At 56.3% G+C, this 19044-nt stretch overlaps 1 protein-coding gene across 4 annotated transcripts in view; it reads right to left on the minus strand.

Annotated features, from left to right (window-relative positions):
* Window positions 1-3834: 3834 nt before the first annotated feature.
* The window catches only part of FHL3 (four and a half LIM domains 3), a 28158-nt gene continuing 12948 nt past the window's right edge, over window positions 3835-19044 (minus strand). The window contains exons 1-6 of one of the 4 annotated variants that reach the window (XM_084300539.1): window positions 18873-19039; window positions 7317-7498; window positions 7062-7236; window positions 6284-6453; window positions 5776-5962; window positions 3835-5406 (exon numbers count right to left, since the gene is read on the minus strand). In XM_084300539.1, coding sequence (XP_084156665.1) covers window positions 5255-5406; window positions 5776-5962; window positions 6284-6453; window positions 7062-7236; window positions 7317-7498; window positions 18873-18879 — 873 coding nt within the window. In that variant the 5' untranslated portion in view covers window positions 18880-19039 and the 3' untranslated portion in view covers window positions 3835-5254. Of the gene's footprint in view, window positions 5407-5775; window positions 5963-6283; window positions 6454-7061; window positions 7237-7316; window positions 7502-18872; window positions 19040-19044 lie in introns of those variants that run through there. The other 3 variants (XM_084300538.1, XM_084300540.1, XM_084300541.1) reach the window with 3 other exon arrangements.

The following is a 19044-nucleotide window of genomic DNA, read 5'->3' on the forward strand; positions in this document are numbered from 1 at the left end:
CTGCGCCGCGCCGAAAGGCTCCGGCTCTGCCTTGGGCCTGGCGGAAAGGTTCCGGGGGGGGCGGAAAGGTTCCGGCCCTCGGGGTCCCCGTGCCTGGCCGATAGACGTTTTTTTTTTACCGTTGGGTTTTACCTGTTCTTCTCTGTAGAATCACAGAACCCTTGAATCGTTAGGGTTGGAAAAGAGCTCCAAGCTCATCTGGTTCAACCGCCCCCCCCACCCCCCACCCCCTGCCCCTGTCCCCCAGCACCACGTCCAACCTCTCCCTGAACACCCGCAGGGACGGGGACTCCACCACCTCCCTGGGCAACCCGTCCCAATGCCTGAGCGCTCTTGCTGAGAAGAAATGTCTCCTCATTTCCAGCCTGAACCTCCCCTGGCACAACTCGAGGCCGTTCCCTCTGCTCCTGGCACAGTTACCTGTGAGGAGAGGCCGACCCCAGCTCCCCACCCTTTCCTTCCAGGCAGTTGCAGAGAGCAATGAGGTCTCCCTGAGCCTCCTCTTCTCCAGACCAAACACCCCCAGTTCCCTCAGCCGTTCCTCACAGGACTTGTGCTCCAGGTCCCTCACCAGCTTCGTAGCCCTTCTCTGGACGTACTCCAGGGCCTTGATGGCCTTCTTGTACTGTAATGTAGTGAACCCCTTCTTGTAGGGGTTCAAAGCTGAACACAGTGCTTGAGGGAGGGCTGAGCACCAAAAAATCCTGCCCCAAATGCTGCCAGCAGGGCTGCTTTCCTCGTATTGTGCACACAGGTGCAGCCTTGAAGCCTCTTAGAAGCTCAGCACAGGTGTAAGCACCATGTCCACCCTGGCAGGACACCTGCACGAAGTCCCTTTGACCAGAGACACCCACTGCTGAGCCCGCTGGTGTCCCCACACGAAGAGGCAGCACACACAGCCCCCATCCCTGAGCCCACCCAACATCTCCGCCACCACAGCATCTGTCAGCCCCACATCCACGCACTGCCCTCTACGTATCCACCCTGCCACCATGCTGTGGAGCCCACGCCACAGAGAAGGCAGGAAAGAGCACTTGGAGAAGTCATGGCTTGAATTACCCTCCTCAAAATCACTGTGAGTGCTCCGAAGCTCTGCCCCTGCCTGTCTCTGGAGGCAGGAGGCAGCTCCTGGGCAGCGTCAGGGCTCGCCTGGGGATGGGATGAGCACCATGGGTGCCCCCAGGCAGGTGCAAGCCAATCCCTGCCCGCGGCCGGGACGAAAGCCTCCAACCTGAGAGCAGCTGGGGCAGCGTTACACAGCTGTGAATCACAGTCCGAACGAGAACAGGCCTGAAGGAATGAAACGTGTCCGGTCCGGTATGCAGCCTCCCTCCCCATCTGCTTTGGGTCACAGTTCTTTCTCTTACTACCTGGCGAACACGGGCTTGTAAGCCCGGCAGGCTTTCAGCAGCGTGACTGCACCCAAGTGACATGATCCTGGAGGAAGTTCTCCCATAGAGGCCTCGGCTGTGACCTTCCACTTTTACTTGGATTTTAATTACCCCCTTCAGATCCACCCTAAATGCCAAGGAGAGAGCATGCCAGTGCTTTGTCCCCACTGCCAAATGCAAAGTTATAATTAAATTTTAACTTATAAATAAATTATTCATATTTTTTTCTACCATGCATAATAAATTACTTTAAGCCAAAAGAAACAACAAAAAATCGGGCTTAATTATGACAGACAAACATGATCCTGCCCTGGGAACAGTCAATTCGCTGAGGCGAGAATGATCCTGGTGGTAGGAATATTGTCTTTAATTACTCTCTTGCACTACAGGCTGCCCCTAAGTACGTCACTTCTTCCTCATGAATGCCTATCTAAAAATAAAAACGGAGATAAGATTCCGAACTTAGAGTTCTTCCCTTTCCCTTTGCATGAAACTTCATTCCGGGAAAGGTAAGGAGCTGAAATCTAGAAAGATTCCCCCCAGCCACATGGGTCTTTGTCGGGGGCTGTTGCACTGGGTGGGAGGGTGCAGAGATGCCTGGCCCCTTCTCCTTGACCCTCAGTAGCAGCACCCTTGGGAGAAGGCAGGCTCTGGGATGAGCTGTGCTGGTGCTGGGAAGGCAGAGTCAGAGCAGCCGCTGCGCCTGGCGCTGATGGGGGGACAGAGCAGGGGCGATTTTCCTGCAAGGAGAGGTGGGACGGCGGGAGCAAACCTGGCTCTGCAAGCTCCTGCTGCCTCCCTACCTCCCCAGCCCTGCGCTGCGTGCCTGGAAGAAGGGATGGGAGCTGGGGAAGCACGCAGGATGCCTGCAGGGTCCAGCCCCACTGCAGCCACATCCCCACCCTCCAGCAACAGAGACAAAGGAGACCGAGACCAGCTCGCCCTTTAGCACCAGCTCTGCTGCTACCCCAGGACCTGCAGCAGTGGTGAGGCCGTGCTGGCGCCATGACCCGACGCTGCCCGAACATGCACGAGGCTGGGAGAGGGGTGAACGCCAGCAGGCAGCCGGGAGCCGAAAAGTCTGCTTGGAAAGGGAGAGAACCAGCCCAAGGGCAGGGAAAAATGAAGCTTGCAGCGAGCCTGAGCGGGAACACGGAGCAGGAGCCGCTGTGTGCCTCTCTGGGGTGGCTGTGCCCATCAGGATGGTGCAGGAAAGCCCAGCTCCGGCACATGGTTGGTGCCAGGGGCACCTCCTGCACCCCCAGCGCTGCCTTGGGTTCCCAGCGAGGTTCCCTGCTCCCCCCCACAGCCCCAGCACTGCTCGCCTGGCTGAATAATATTTTCATGCCTGTTTCAGACCCGCGCTCTGGGCGTCCCGGGGGACGTTTGTGCATGACATCACCCTCCCCCTCCCGTAAATCAGGCACGGGGCCGTGCACAGCCATGACCCATTCATGACAGGGATAAAATCCAGATGTTCCAGCGCTACGTGCAGCTGGGTCATTTCCTTTTTTGGCTAAAAACGTGAGGCTCTTGAGGCTGACTGAAAGAGGAGCCCGGGGGCCCTTTGTACAGAAACCTTTTGTGGTTAATCCCTGGAAACAGCGCTGCAGAAACAAGGAGTTGCGGTGCTGCTGCTGCAGGACAGGCTCAGCTGGAAACCTCCAGGGCCTGAGCTGCTCGCTCCTTGTTTGAGGCCGAGCGGCAGCAAAACCAGAGCCCGGCGCAGGTCGCAGGGCAGCAACAGCTACAAAAATCTTACGTGAAAAAAAAAAAAAAATTAAAAAAAAAAACAACACAAGCTGCCAGAGGTGATGTTTGCAGGAGCCAGGAGAACGCACACGCAGAACCAGTGCTGTGGTCCCGTTGCAGCACCCATGGGAGCTGCCGGCGCTGTGCTGGGGGATGGAGAGGGGTACAGGGGGCCATTGAGTGCGGAGGAAGCTGTGGCAGCTGTTAGTAAATGAAAAGGAATCTGCGGAAAATAGTTTCAGATGTTCGGGGAATAACTGGCTCCCCAGCTGATAAAAAGTGAGTAATGAGCACACAGCGCTGCGGGGCAGGCTGCCAGGAGGAGACCGCTCACCCCAGCTGGAGACCGCAGCCACATCCCCAGCAAAGCCCCCCCTGAACCGGGAGCGTGGGGCGCGGGATGGGGAAGCTGCTCGGTGTAGTGGGGTACGAGCCCGTGTCCTGGCTGCTGCTGAGCCCCAAAGCCAGCCCCAAAACAGGACAGCCTGCCTGGACAGACAGACAGGCACCCCAGCGGGGTGAGGGAGCTGCCATTCCTCTGTCCTGGCCCCAAAGGACCCGTACAGCCAATGTGTTTTGGGGAAGGGGAAGCAGGAGGATGGGGAGGAAGCAGCCCCGTCCCTCTGTGGGGTTTGGGATAAGGACAAGGCCGTCAGGCGGCCCTGCCGCTCGAGAAACACACGGGAGCGAGTGTCACTAAAACAGTTTATTATAGAAAGCCGTAGGAAACGTACAGGAGGCTGAGGTTGAGGACACTTCCTTCTAGAGACTGCTCCAAGCACCTCAAAATAGCAAACACACAAACTCTGATTTGCCTGCATCAAAGCTTTCAAACGAGGGTTCAACGGGGATCAGAATACACTTTATAGAGTTAATAACACTTCAACATGCATAACTTCTTTTTTTTTTACTCCTACGTGAATCCTGGGCAGGGGGGCTAGCCCCTTCATCCCGCAGCTGGTTACAAAATGACAGATATTCATGACAAAAGAGTACAAAAGGAGAAAAAAAAAAAAAAAACACAAAGAAAAACACAAGAAGATGCCTTCAGAGAAGCATGTGGCGGTCTAAGCAGAAAAGCAGGGCTGGGACAAATACCCCGAGCAGGACAGAGCGGAGGGGATGGAGACAAGGCAGGCACAAGCACCCCCCTGCAGAGGGGCTCTGGGGGGGCCCAGGGCCAGCCCAGCACCAGGCAAGGATGGCAGAAGCCCTTGGGTGAGCTCAGGGCGTCCTGTTGTATGCAGTTAGGACGAAGCAGGGCCTTGGAGACGCAAAGCCCCTCGCCAGGAGCCCCATGCACACCACGGATGCTCAGTACTGGCAGGAACAGGCTGGGGACACCGGGACAGAGCCCTGAGGGTCCCTGGGGCTCGGGACAGAGTGCTCCAGACCTGTGAGCACTGCCAGCTCCCTCTCTGCTCCTAAATGAGCGCTCTACCACTGAGCCATGCTGAGAAAAGGGCCTGGCACGCAGGCAGCGAGGTGGCTAGGGACATCCGGAGGTGGATTTCATCGGGTGACATGCTCTGCTCCTGGCCATGCTCCAGCCTTGGTGTCCCCAAACCTCCCAAAATAGGGCAGAGAGCCCTGCATGCATGGGCCGTGCAGGGGTGAGGGGAAGGCCGTGCTGCAAAGCCACCCAGGGCACGGGCTGAAGGGCCAAGCTGTGTGGACAGGGAGCTGCAGCCTTACAGCACGCAGAGCGAGGGGAGCACCCGGGGAAAAGAGAAGGCTCGGTGCTGTGCCAAGGGGAGCGAATGCATGCTGCCAGCGTGCAGACCCAGCAGCCCAGCGCTGAAGCTGCTGCTACCGCCCTTTGCTCAGCTCGTGCCCGGTCAGACAGGAAGCAAAAGGAAAGAGTAAATAATGGGGGGATCTCGAAGCTCCTTTTTATCGACTTTATTTAGCTTTGGCTCCGCACAGAGCCTTAGCGTAGCATACTCTAGCCTTCAGGGAGGGGCACAAGGAACCTCCTGAACACACCGCGGTTCGGGGGCAGCCCTCATCTCCTACGCCTCGTGCCCGGCCCTTGAAATGCTGTCAGGGGGATCTGGCACAAAGACCCTGAAGAATAGAGAAAGCCCCTGCCCCACGGTGTCGTCAGAGGCTCATAGGTCGCTGCTGCAGTCGCGGCACAGGATCTCATCATTGTCAGGGATAAAGCCCTTCCCGACCAGCGAGGTGTTACAGCGGGCGCAGTTAAAGCAATTATGGTGCCAGTGACGGTCCTCGAAGGAGACGTATTTACCTCCACCGAAGCCTGTGGGAAGGACAGAGCACAGCGTTAAAACCCCTGGGACACTCGGACAAGCTGTCTGCACAGACGTGGGGTTTGGTTCATCTCCAGGCCAGCTGCCAGGGTACCAAACACCCTGCAGAACTGAACACATCTGAAATACGGATCTCCACTCTCAGAAGGTGAAAAGGAGCGAAATGATTTTACTGCAGATTCTGCTGGGCTGCAGAAGCGCCTAGAAGCACTTGAACAAGCTTGTGGGGTGGAGATGGGTGAGCATCACATGGACCCGGGTGAGCTGCAGAGGGCAGCTTCGCCCCGAGGAGTTTCCCTGGGAACTCGACCACGTCCTGCCTGGAGGAAGCGCCCTGTCACCAGGGCCGTCCCGCTCACCTGTGATGGGCTTTGTGCAGGCACTGCACTTCTTGGCATAGAGGTTTCCAAAGCACTTGATGCAGTAGGGGTTGTCATCCTGGGAGGTGAACTGCTGGCCAGCCAGGGGGGTCTTGCAGCCCGTGCAGACGAAGCACTCTTTGTGCCACGGCTCGTCCCGGTAGGTCACCCCTCCCTTGGTCAGGGTCTGCAGGAAGAGAGAGCACACGGGTGACACACGGGCATGGCCATGCAGGAGGTGCTGTCACCCAGGGTTATGGCACCCAAATCTTTTTCTGATGGGGCTTGGAGAGGGCTGGAGCACAGCCCGCACGTCCCTGGCACTGTTGGAGCAGAGCAGCCACTGACAGGCAGCAGCTGCGCCATCCATGAATCCCCTGTCCTCTCCTCCCAGCCAGGGGTGATGGGGGCCCACCCCAGCACCATCCCACCACCCCTTCGTGGCAGGAGCAGGGAACGCAGCCCTGGACCACGGGACGAGGGTTTCGGGCTGCCAGGCCAGCCGTACCTTTTTGCAGCGAGTGCAGCGAGGAGCAAACTTGCTCTCGTAGCAGGGGACACAGTAATAATCCTTCTGGTCTGGGATGAAGGACCGCGACCCGATGGGCTGCTGGCAGCTGCTGCATATGAAGCAGTGCTCGTGCCAGGTTTGTCCGTTGTACTCCAGCTTGCGGGACCCTGCGAGAAGAGCTGTGCTTCAGAGAGGCAGGAGGGGGCACACGCACTCACACAGGAGGCTGTGCAGGACAAAACGGGGTCCTGCACACCGTGGCACGGGCAAACGGGGCCACGCAGATGGCTGGGGAGGAGTCCCCAGGTCCAGCTGGCAGCCACGAGCAGAGGGAGGGCTGTGGCAACATGCCCCCTGCACCAGCACAGGCCACGGCAGAGAAGCCTGTTGTAACCCATAGCTGAAGAGGGTGCCAAAATGGCCAAGCAAAGACACTCCTTTGCCTCGGGCTATCGGCAGAGACGCACCTTCAGCCATTCCTTCCTTTCTTGTCAGCACACATCAGAAAATGCCCAGGAAACCCTTTGTTATTTCCTCCCCGGCTCACTTCCCCCCAAAAAAAAAAAAGGGTAACAGACAGACAGGGCTGTGCTGATCGCATCTCGGCATCCTGCTGTCCTGCCAGACGGCGCTCAGCCCGTGCTGTGCTCTGACAGTGCAGCAGGAGGGCAGAAATCCACCTCTCCCTTGCTGCCCCAGCGCTGGAGCCTGCAGCCCCGTCCAGTGCTGCCGGAACCGGGAGCAAACCGCAGCCCTGGCACCTTCCTGCTCCTACCTGGCATGACCGTCTTCTCGCAGGCGATGCACTTGGAGGAGAACTCGCTGCAGTAGCAGTCGTTGCACAGCAGCTCCTCATCCTGGCAGGTGAAGGGCTCGTCGGCCAGCGAGCGGTCGCAGCGGAAGCAGCGGAAGCAGTGCTCGTGGTAGTGGCGATCCTCGTAGTACAGCTCCTGGGGAGGACAGCGAGGTGAGGGGGGGTTGGGGACGAGCACCCGGAGCCCGCGATGCTCAGCACGGGGCCTGTACTCACTCTGCAGTCGTGGCCGATGAGCTCTTTGCACTCGTCGCAGGTGTTGGCGAAGTGGGCGTCGTAGCAGGGGATGCAGTACGGGCCGTTGTCCATCTGGATGTACTTGCGCCCGTACAGGGACTCCTTGCAGTTGTCGCAGTCGAAGCACTCCGTCATGGTGCCGGTCTGGGGGCCTCCTTCACCTGCTGGGAGAAGGAGCAGAGGCGCTCGCTCAGCACCGCCTCACCCTGCCGAGATAAGCCCTGATATCCCTACGGGACAAGGACCTCAAACCCTGCTTGTGGCTGACGACCGGCCGCTGTCGGGACAGGTCAGAGGCATTTCCAAAAACGCCCGCAGGCGGTCAGGGCTGAGGCTGAATCTGGCCCCAGTTTTCCGCTCGCACTCGGCACCCGGAGCACGTAGGCACCCAGGCACCGCCCGGAGAAACCCAGACACGTGGGCATGGGGTGAGCTTCCCGCTGCCCCGCTCCTTGCTGGGAAGCACAGGGTAAAGGATGACTGAAACCAGAAGAATTTTTCTGCAGAAGTTCTGATTTAGCACCCGGAACGGCCCCATGTACACGCCAGGCACCGCTGTCACACCCGAGCCAGGCACCGTGAGGGAGAGCCGCCTCCCGGCCCCCTTTGGAGACCCCCGTGAGCTGCCAACACGGCCCCGCACCACGAGCAGGATTCCTGGGGATGGCTCGTGGGCCGATGCTCCGCCTGATCCAGCTGTCAGCGTTTCCAGTGCTGGAACTTCTCCAGGACTTTTTACAGCTGCTCCGTGGGGAAGCAGAAATCGGGCACCCCGTGCCGTGCCCGGCTACAAAGCCACGTCCCAGCAAAGCTCTTTGCACGTGTTGCTCCAGCTACAAACGCTCTTCAGGGAGCAGGCACTGAGGAGGACGGGTGGTTTATGAGCCGGGGAGGTGCTCGGGCTTTGCCGGCAGCTCAGACCCCGCGTGCTGCCCCTCTCTCCCCCTCGGATGAGCGGCACACAGAACAACCACACGCTCCTCGGAACCCCGATTCCGGAGCGCGAGCACCTTCCTGCTGCTTGCTTTAACCTGGTTATTCCTAAATATGGAATTCTCCGCTTGCAAATTCACACCCTTCTGCAATACCAGCTCGCTGTCAAGTGTAGACAAGCCCAGGGAATTACATCTGAGCAGTCAGCGGCGGAGCCGCACGCTGCAGCTTCCTCCAGGACCCCCCCTGCTCCAGGAGGAGCTGCATGGCCCCGTCTGCAGCCCCGAGCTCGGTGGGGCCGGCAGCTCCCCACCACCCCGTGGCCCCCTCCCCAAGGTCTCCCCCGTGGCAGCGGCCGTCCCTTGATGCTGGGAGGCCCCCGCGGGGCAGGAGCTGATCCAGACAGCTCTGACTCAGGCAGCGAGCTCCCCAGCGCTATTCTTGGGCAAGTTCCACGGCTCCCAGCTGTTGTCAAGCCTGGTATGTGCTGATAGCGCTGCCGGGGAATAAATCGAGTGTTCCCACATGGCTACGTGACCGGCGGACGGGGAACAAAGTCCCCCTTCAGATGCTCTCGCTGCCCAGCTGCCGCCTGCCGTGGGAGCAGCTCCACGGCCCCCAGCCCACCCGGGCAGCTCCCAGTTTGGGACTGGGGACGGGGCAGGCGCTCGGGGAGGTTTTCCCGAAGGAGCCCGGTGAGTGCCGGTGCCGGGGGTGGCCCCGTTGTCCCAGCTCTGCCCTCCCAGCACCCTCCCATCACAGTGCCCACGGTGCCTGCGCCCCCCATCCACGTCTCACCGCCGCCCCGCTTGCCTTGGCTCCCTGCAGCCACCCGGGACCTCTCTTTGCTGGCGAAGAATGAAAACTGAATTACCACCCTCCTCCTCCCAGCCCTTCCGAGGAGAGGAACTTTCCAAGGTGTGTCTGTAATAAAAGGGCCTCTAATAAGCACTCCTGCCCTGGGAGCCACGATACCGTCGAGGCTAGGAGGTACCGTGTTTGCTCAATGGGCTGTGCTATCTCCGTGGTCCTAAAACACGGGGGCAGAGGGCAGCAAAAAACACACGGGGAGGAAAAACAACTGGGTGGGAGAAGCCTTGGGTTCTACTGGTGAGATCGACTCAGCCCCTGAGCGCTGCTGTCCCCAACCTGGAGGCTGCCCTTCCCCGTCCCCAACCTCAAAGCAAGGCACAGCATTTTGCTAAGGGCAGCGGGGGCTCCCCCAGCCCCGACCCGCTGTGCTGAGGCAGGTGCTGCTGCCCCAAAAGTGTCCTGGCCCCCAGCCCCACACGTACCCTCAGCACCCAGTGCCACCCAGTGCCACCCAGCAAGCCCCAGGCGAGCAGCGGGTGCACCAACAGCGGCCCTGCAGCACGACCCCGTTCCCCCCTGGCAGCTGAGCGAGTGCTGTGACCAAAAGAGGGCTTAAAAACAAAAGTGACAGGACAGGAACATTTCAATCCCAAATGCTGTTTGTCATCCCGGCTGCTCTCAGTGCCAGCCCCTGCTCTGCCACCGCCAGCTGGCACCCACCACGAGCACTGGGGCAGCACCGTGGGTGCCACCGGGTGCTGCCTTTGCTGCAGGGTACCGAGCAGACATAGAGGATTGAGAGAAAACCAGACGAACCCTCTGAAAATGATATTCCTGGTTAGCCCCTAAAGCATTGTCTGAAGCCACACCGTGCTGGCAGGACGCCTGCTGAAGCCCCTGAACTGGGAGAACTGGGTGCACTGGGAGCAAAGGGCTGCTCCGCAGGGTATTGCTGCCATCCAGCTCCTCCTGGGCTGTGCTCGCCCCTGCTTTGAGCGGATTTTCCCCCAAATCAGACTGTCCCTGTCGGTCCCAGCTGGCCCAGCCCCAGAGCCTGAGCAGGCTGCGGGTGCAGGGACTGTCACGAGCCAGCACTGAGCATCTCGTGGCTGGGGCTGCCGTGAGAGCACACAGGATCGGACTTCACGATGCCCTTTCCAGAGAATAAAGACCAGCCCCAGGAAGTTTGATTGGAGTTATTTGCATTAGATAAGCTGCGAGGAAGCAATCTGTTTGCTCCCTTTGTTCTGGTTGCGCATGCACTGTCAAACCCCTGCCCCACGCCAAAGCAAACTGCATCTTCACCCCCGCAGGCACAGCACCGTGGGGACCAAGTTCATGGCGAAGGGGAGAGGAAAGAAAGAGAGCAAAGGAGTTGTAAAAAGCCCATAATTCTTACGAATTGGGGACTTGGAAATTGTCTCCTTTCACGAAGAAAAGAGGTGGAGTTTTTAAAACTGTCGTTTAAAAACAAAAACTTTAATTGATGCTCAGATTTAGCAGGCACTTCTAAATATAGGCAGTCACTATGCGTGCTAATTAGCGTGTGCTCATACTCTGCAGCCTGCACCACCCTGTAAACACCAGGAGCTAGGCTGACTACGTGATGCCTTCCACTGCTAGCCAAGGAGTTGCCCGAAACGAGGGGATTCCAGCTGCAAAGGGAGCTTTTGTTCGCCCGTCGCAGGACAAGCGCGGTGCCTGCAGGACCAGGTCCGTCACAAGCAGGGACGGTGGAGCTGGACACGGGGTGTTCTCGCAGCTGTCTCACTGTCCAAGGGCAAAAATACCACCAAATATCTGCTTGCCAGCTGCCTGCCCGTTCCTCCTGACCGATATAGCCGTGCTCACGGAGGGAAGGAAGTTCGGTTCCTCTCCTGTGCCCAGGAACAAACAGCTTTGGCAACAAGAGCTCCTCTCGCAAACAACATTCAGAGTGCTCCGGGATGCAAACCTGATCAGTCTGGAACAGGGCTCAGAATAACTTCACGTCTGAGAAAGGTCAGCGATCCGCCAAGGACACGCAGCAGAGGCCACTTTCTAATTAGAGAGCAGCGTGCCCGTAACGCCGCGGCGGGACAGCAGTGGCTTAGCGACAGCCCCGGGATATCGTGACATTAAAATCTACGAACCGGGGTCCTGTTATGCAAAGAATAGGGCCAGGGCCAGGCTTTCTGCAAACCCTTCAGAGTTTGATCAGCCTTCGGAGGCAGTTCCCACTACCAGGAGCTCCTTCAGCCCGAAGGCTCCTGCGGTCGGCAAAGCGAGCGCCCCGCGGTCGCTGTCAGGTCACGTCCACGAAGCCACCCGAGCGCACGAGGCTATTCCAAAGGAAACACTTAATCTTTCCAGGGCACAGGAATAGACCTGTCTTTGGCTCTGCGTGCCAGGCTCCTGCCTATCCTCGCCTCCCCCTTGTGCAGTCTCACTTCACACCTAAACAGACACGCGGCCGGCGAGGCGCGGCGCTGCGGGCCAGGCTCCCCATGTAAGGACGAAACTGTCCAGGGAGGAGGCTTTGAAAGACGGTCCTGGGCGTGCTTCAAGGTCAGAAGAGGGGAAGAACGCTTTTTGTTCCTGCTGGCTTTCCAGAACCATTCCGGGTCCTGGAATCCGTGCGAAATTGTTTCTGCCTCTCGCCGGCCCTAAAAGGGAAACCAGCTGCTCGCTCAGGGGAGCGGCGCTGGCCCCTGCGTTCTGCTGCGAACCAAAAACCTTCCCCTGCCCTGACACCGCTTCTGCCGCTTTATGGGGCCGCGTGGGGCCAGCTCCCCTGCCCCTCCTCACACTACAACCTCCCCATTTGCCCCCTCGCCCTGCTCCCAACCCCACGAGCTGCAAGCCTGGCACGGCAGGCACAGCATCCCCGCCTGCAGCTTTCAGGTGAGAGGTTGGGGGAAGCTTGCCAGGACGCTGCCGAGCGTTTTGCCAGGGTAAGGCAGCCGGATCCAGCCTGCCCGTTGGCAGTGCTGTTGCACCAAGCCTTCCCCGCCTGCTCCGAGCACCCCTGAGTCATTTCCTGCCTGCGGCTGCACCTCCGAGCTCCCTTCCAGCCCCACAGACAGCCCAAGGGCACGGCGGCGAGGAGCAGCGTGCCTGCAGGGAGGCAGGAGACAAAAGGCTCAGCCGGGCGTATGGCACACGGCTGTGCCCTGGTGCGTGTCTGTGCCAGACAGAGCTGCAGTGTCGTCGCTTCCCCTGGCACGGGGGGGACCCATCGCCTGCCCTGGGCTCTCGTGGGCTGCTCTGGGCTCTGCTGCAGGTCGATGGAGACGGCTGCACCCTGTGCTGCACGTGGAAAAGTGTTGGCAGAATCCTTTGCTCGGCACGGCACGCAGCTTCTGAGACTTGGAGAGGAAGCAGCAGCAGAAACTGCGAAGGCAGCTGAGAAGGCACGAGGCTGGCTTCAATTGTTGCGTTTTACTACAGCCTTAGGAGGGCAAACTGAGGTTTCTGAGCGTTCAGAAAATATCTGAGGTGCCCTCCATTCAAAGTGCCAAACCACAGCCCACGGGCTCGCTCCAACACATCGAGATACAGATTAAGATAAGAGCTAGAAGCAAAACCATCCCCAACCCAGTTTGATCTTACCAGAAACTCTCAGGCACCAGCAGCCCCCACTGCCCAGAGGATCCCACTGCACAGCCGTGGCTGGGACATCGCGCCCAGCCCCAGCTCAGCAGTGGCAATGACCCCATGGTGCAGGGGACGGCCACCACCGCTGTGCCACGCTGCCTACAGGCAGCAGGAGGGTGCCAGGAGGGTGCACGGGGCCTGATCCTGCCTAAACACAGCCTCCCAAAAAGACAGGAGGCTGAAAAGAGTGAGGTTAGGCATGCAATGTGAGGAGCAGACCTTGGAGAGTGAAAGCCCGATGCTGGTAGACACAACAAGAGGTGCCCCTGCCTCCAACACCAGAAAGGAAGCACCTGTGTCATTTTACACGTTACTGACGTGGCACGCTGTGCATGCCAATTTTTATGGTCCTTATCAGCATCGTTCCACGGAAGCGGAGGAGAAGGGACACAGGAGGTCACCTCGCAGCCAGCTACAGCAGAGGCATCTCCGCAGCTTGCAGGAGCTTGGCACTGTCTCCAGGAGGCCAGGCTCCCTCCTGTGTTTTTACACTTTCTTGCAACACCAGCCAGAAGCAAATTCTGGGAGCAAAATGACCTGTCTAAGTATTTGCCAGTATCTGCCCAACCAGATACACTCAAAAGACCTGGAAAGCAGCAATGATTTCTTAAAGTTTACATTAAATTTCTGAATTGCCCAGTCAACAAACTTTAGAGAGACTGCACGCCGAGTCAGCAACCTGCACACTGGGATAGTTTTGGCCCTGAGGTGCTTCCAGACTTTCCAGTAGACCTGGCCAGGTCTGCCAAAACCTCGGTACCCCCAGAAGCGAGCTGCCGTGCCCATGGATGGGATGTGGTGGGGCTGTCAGGAAGAGCAGGGTCCTAAGGAACTCCAAAACTCTTGTTTCAAAACACTGACGAGTTCGTAGACCTTTATCCCCTGGTAGTAAATTCCTCGTTCTTTCTCCAAAGATAAGGACACAGAAAACAAAACTTTTCCTGTGTGAAAGGAAACCTGCTGCTAGCAAGTCAGGCTCTCACAAAGCAGCATCCCCATACAAGGTAATGGGACAAAGCTCCGAGCTAGTGTTTGTACACACTGGGACATTTGTCCTTTAAAGAAAGAACCTCTTTAACGAGGCCACATTTGCAAGGGATTCCAACTTTCCATACCACGGTGGAAAAGCAGGCGGGATTGCCCATCTGAGATTCAAACTAATTTCTCAGGGCCGGGACCTTGTTTTGCACTTGTTTTTGAGCTACTTCTGTCCCTCTCCTCCCCAGCTCGTTCCTATCAGCGCAGATCCACTCAGCCCAGCCACGAGGGGAAGCAACCACAGGGCTGAGCACGGAGACCTGGGCTTTGGGGTCAGGGAAAGAGAAGATCCATCCCAGTGAGAAACACCAGGCTTCCCGGGGGTGCCCACCCTCACTGTCCCTACCCACCTTCCAAAACCTGAGCAGGGAGAGCAGAGCAGGCTGACGAGGCGACAGGTAACACCCCGTTCAGCCTTTCCTCCAGGCTTATTTTCTTCAGGGGAAGTTAATTCTACCAGGGTTGAAGAGGCTTGAGAGTGCCTTTTACACAACCAGAAAATGAGAAATTCTGCCCAGGAAGAAAGAAGAGAACAATTTCAGAGCTAGAAGTGTATTACTAAACACCTGTAAGGATTAATTAATGGTCATTAATAGTTAATTAATCCTTACAGGTGTTTAGTAGTACAGTTCTAATTGTATTAGAACAAACTAATGGCCCTGAAAATGGTCCTGAACAAAATCCTGCCTCTTCAGATGGTTTGGGCTGAGGGCACAGCTACCAGAGCAGAGCTGTTGGGCTGCGTTCACAACAATCATGCCGTGTCACTCTGCTGACATGAAGACTGAGTTTTGTTTAAGAGATTGGCTGTTAATTTGATTTAAAGTCATATACAAAGTAAGCAAATTCTGCACAGGCAGCAGGAAGTCAGGAGTGGAAAGCACTTGGGCAGCTCGGACCCGTCGCGCTTCAGGCTGGCCACTTCACTCCAGGAAAGGAGTCCAAGAGCAGAGGAGCTTGATAGGAACACAAACTTCTCCCCAGCCAAATCGAGTCTCGTTTACTAGATGGTGGCTTCAGAAAGTGCCAGAAGAGATTCTGGCAGGTCTCCCAAGAGGTGTGAGAGATGAGAGCCTGGCCCGAGCTCCCCGCCGCAGGTACCTTCCCCTGCCCTGCGCAACGCCGACCGAGCAGGAGGAGCTGCTGGCAGCAGCAGCTTGTAACAAACCAAACACCGCTGCTGAAGCTGGTGACCGGCTGCAGGGCAGCAGCTGCAGACATGGCCAGGGTGACCATAATTGGAAGAAAGGTGCCGGAGCCAAGTTTTAGGGAGCGTGACCGAGCGCGGGAGCTTTGGTGCGGTCAGAGCAGCGCAGACTCGTGCCCTGGGGAAGTGGCAGCGGCTCGCAGCAGGTCTTCAAACGGAGCAAGGAGCAAGCGTGCAACTGGTTTCAGCACTCCTGCTCCCTTCTCCCCTCGTTGCATTTAAGGGAAGGATATGTTACGGTAACTGATATCAAAAATGTGCATATTGAGCTTTGGGATTTCCTTGTTTGTGGCACAGCCGGTGCACATCGCACCAGCTCAGCAGCAGCACTGCCAGCATTGGGCTTCATCATGCAAAAAAATTCCCAGCACAGGAGCAGTCACAACTCCTATCTGCCCGGGGAGCCTCAGCCTCAACAGCACCAGCAAAAACACCATCAGCAAGAGGGTGCCTGACAAATCCCATCTGCAGTCTGCCAGTGGCAAATCCACAAGTTTCCTTGTTTTCCCTTTTTCAACTAGAAAGCCGGACGAGAGTAAGGAACGCGTTTATTGCGCAGGGCTGAATAAACCTTCCAGATATATTGAGGACACCATACGTTCATAGCCATCATCCTACTGGCAACAAACAGTAATGCAAGGAAGCAAACAAACCCTAAAGATAGCCATCGACCATACAAAACAAATTAATGGGCAGTGGCTGGCCTCCAGGGCCCAGGTTTCATACCAGGTCTCGGCAGGAGCTAATCTGGAAAGTGCGTGTTGCTTAGAGGTGGATTAGTTTATCTGTGAACCTTCTTTGCCCTTGTCACTAGAAAGTGATGGACAAGAAAAGGTGGTGGGAAGGGACCGTAACTGGATGAGGGTTCACCAAGAAAGTCATGAAGGGAGTATATATAAGTGCACGTGAAACTGCAAGCTGTGTGCACGGGGCCTCATGTTACCGCCCTGCTGCAGCGTGTTGTTCTTGCTCTGTGCTCTGCAGCCTCATCCCACCGCACATCGCCGTGATTACAGCCCTGCACGAGGAACAGGGCCCCCTCCACAAAGCAACCCTATAACAAACGTGCCCACAAAGAGCAAACAGGAAAACACGCTCACGCCACAAACCCCAGAGCGCTGCGCTGCTCGGAGCCCAGGACGTCCTAAATCTTCCAAATGCGGCAACCCGGGGAGATCTGTGCAATGCCCTGGCTGTGACAGAAACAAAAAGGGAGTCCCGGAGAGCAGGCATGTTGTTAGGATTATTATCTAAGCAATGAAAGTTTAATTTTGGACTGAGCTGATTTATGCCCAGAAACCCCAGCACTTGGTCTATGGCCGTACAAATGCCTGACGGCTCAGCCAGCTGCACGAGCCGAGGGCTCCGGCAATAAGGTTTCAAAATCCCTTTTCGCCCCATGAAATAAAGGTCATAGCCAGTACACGAGAATTCAAACATGAAAGCTTGGCAGGAAATGACTAAGTGCGCGCTGCAGCCAATTTACCTTCGTCTTAGATCTGCCCAGCACACAAGGATCTTGCAATTCAAACAGACATCGCAGCCTCCACGCAGAAAAAAGAATCTGACTGCTCGAGTTGCTAGCTTTGAGAGTCAGTGCATCTCAGCACAGATATCACTACGAAATAAAAGAATCCTGCTTTCTTTCCCTGAAGTTCTTACAATTCTAGCCTCATGCTGTAGTTTTTCCTTTTGCTTCCCTCAGAGACAGCTGCCTTTTTTTTTTTTTTTTTTTTAAATTGAGGCTTAAGCCACTGTTATTTCTGAGCAGATAAATCATTTAAATTGGTGTTCACAAAGCCGTTTGTAGTGCCTGACTAAAAGGTACTTACAGGATTACACCTCTGTTTTGCACACAGAGGCAATCGAGGGGCTGCTTCGAGCTTGCTTCTAAGCAAACACACTCAGGGGCTTGTGGACAGACTGCACGGGACACGTGCAGTCACGGTGCACACACACTGAAAAGCAAACTTGTGTGTGCTGAGCCCCATCCCCTATTAAGTGCCTCCTCCAGAAAGCCTGGCAGCTCTTTTCTTGATTAAGGGTCAGCTCAATTTCAATTTGTTTTGTGCTTTTTTTTTCTTGTTTTAGTAACAGAGTAACTTCGGCTTACAGGAGCAGGAAAAGACACGTAAAACAGACACGTTTTATTTAATGAGTGCCTATTACTTAAAGGGCAGTGTGAATTTTTTCACCAAATTTGGTCAAAATGTTCCCTTTTTCAGTCAAATCCTTGTCTCCCAAACCCCAGCATTTGTAGTTAACATCAGAGGAAGGTAGCCTGCACCGTGACCCCTGCAGTTTTGCCCTTTCAGGGCTCTCCACCTGCATGCAAAATCAACAGAGCGAAGCCAAAGTCAGCAAGGTGCCCGGGAGACATTGCCATGTCACTCGTGTGCCACGCAGCTGCCTTCCCGCTGTCTGATCACCAACCGTGGGCCCCTTTGCCTCTGCAGGATATTGTAATAAGAAATAAGGGCAGCCTCTGCCTGGAGCCCTTTTTACAGCTGCTGGTGTCCCTTGCAAAGCAAAGGCAATTACAGCCCTGTAACCCGCAGCATGTGAGCGCTTCTAAATCTGGGGAAGGACTGAATCCTGGCAAAGGCAAATTGTCTCAGGTTACCGTCCCGAGAACTGCTCGCTCGTGGCCCGAAACACAACTAGGATCCCCTGTTGCCTGGGAGATGCTGCGTGAGCCAGCTGCAGCCGTCCAGCAAAAAGGCAGAGCTCTCCAAGGACAGCAGCTGAGCCCTCAAGAGAGGAGTCAGGCAGGGGCCATAGGAAGAGGAAGATCTCGTTGAGCCACTGTCTTGCCAACGCAGACGTGAACCAAGTTTCTGTCTTCTGGGGCTAACGACTTCTCTGCTAGGTGATCTGCTCCTCGGGTGCCACTTGGGTTTAGCACACAGCCCTGGTCATGCAATCAAGTCTCCTTGGTAAATTCTCGCTGAAACCTTTACAAATTTCTCTTAATTATTGCACATCTTAAATTACAGAAACCATCGCTTGTAATTATCATGTATTTTACATAAAATCTCCAAGGAACGTGTCATTGCACGCACCAGAAGGAAATCTGCAGAAAGCAACAAGCTTTCCAGCTTCTGCCCTGCTGCAATAGTTGGAGGTACAGATGAAAGGGAAAACTTGCCACGTCCAGAAGACTTTGTGGGCACAAATGCTCACAAAATCAGGTGTGAGTGCCTTTGTGTCACGCAGCTAAACACCGAGTGTCCAATATCTGGATGACCCCAACTCAGAACTAGTGCCCACCACACTGGCTTCAGCCTGCACAACCCTGAGCACTGCTGCTGGCAAGTGGCAGGGCAAAGCACACGTGCTGACCACCCGAAAACTCAAGAAGAGATGAGGAGTGCTCCTTCACACACAAAAGCACCCATGAACAGTAAATAACAACAGCAGAAAGCCCCTGCTCCAGGCCTGTGGCTCATTCACAGAACCTCATCCTCCAATTTAAGTCTGAGATATATGAGGAGAACAAGGTGGAACAGATCTGCCACAGATAACAACAGAACAGAAAGGTCAGAAGTGTAACTCTCAGAAGCCCCTCTCACCAAGAATTTCATGCAAAGACCAAGAAGAGTTGTTTCAGCCCCTGAAGCAGAGGACACGAAGCAACTCCCCATTTCTTAGCTGCAGAGGCGATGCCCCACACTCATTCACCGAAGGAAGCAACAGCAAACCTCTGCCTAGATTTAAGGAGTTTCCAAAGCTCTTTGCACATTCCTACAGCTTGGAGATCCCGGGCTTCCCTGCAACAAGAAAACACCAACACGCAAACACCCCTCCTCTGCTCCCCCAACCCACCAGACCCAACCCGATCTATTCACCAACTATTTGCCCCAAACTGGCGAACGCAGGGAAGCGAATCCTCAGAGCGGTTCTGTTACCTTGCATTGCTGGCCGCGATGGATCAGCCCAAATCCCAGCCCAGGAGGAGCAGCAGCAGCGTGAGGGCGGCTCTGCGGCTGACTCCCACCGCAGACAGCCAGAGCAGGTGCGGCGAGCGAGGGGCTCTCGCTAGTAAATCAGCGCTTCGCCAGCAAAACGCTCGAGTGCTTG

Source organism: Netta rufina (genome assembly GCF_964035555.1).
Source record: "Netta rufina genome assembly, chromosome: 23".
NCBI classification, from domain to species: domain Eukaryota; kingdom Metazoa; phylum Chordata; class Aves; order Anseriformes; family Anatidae; genus Netta; species Netta rufina.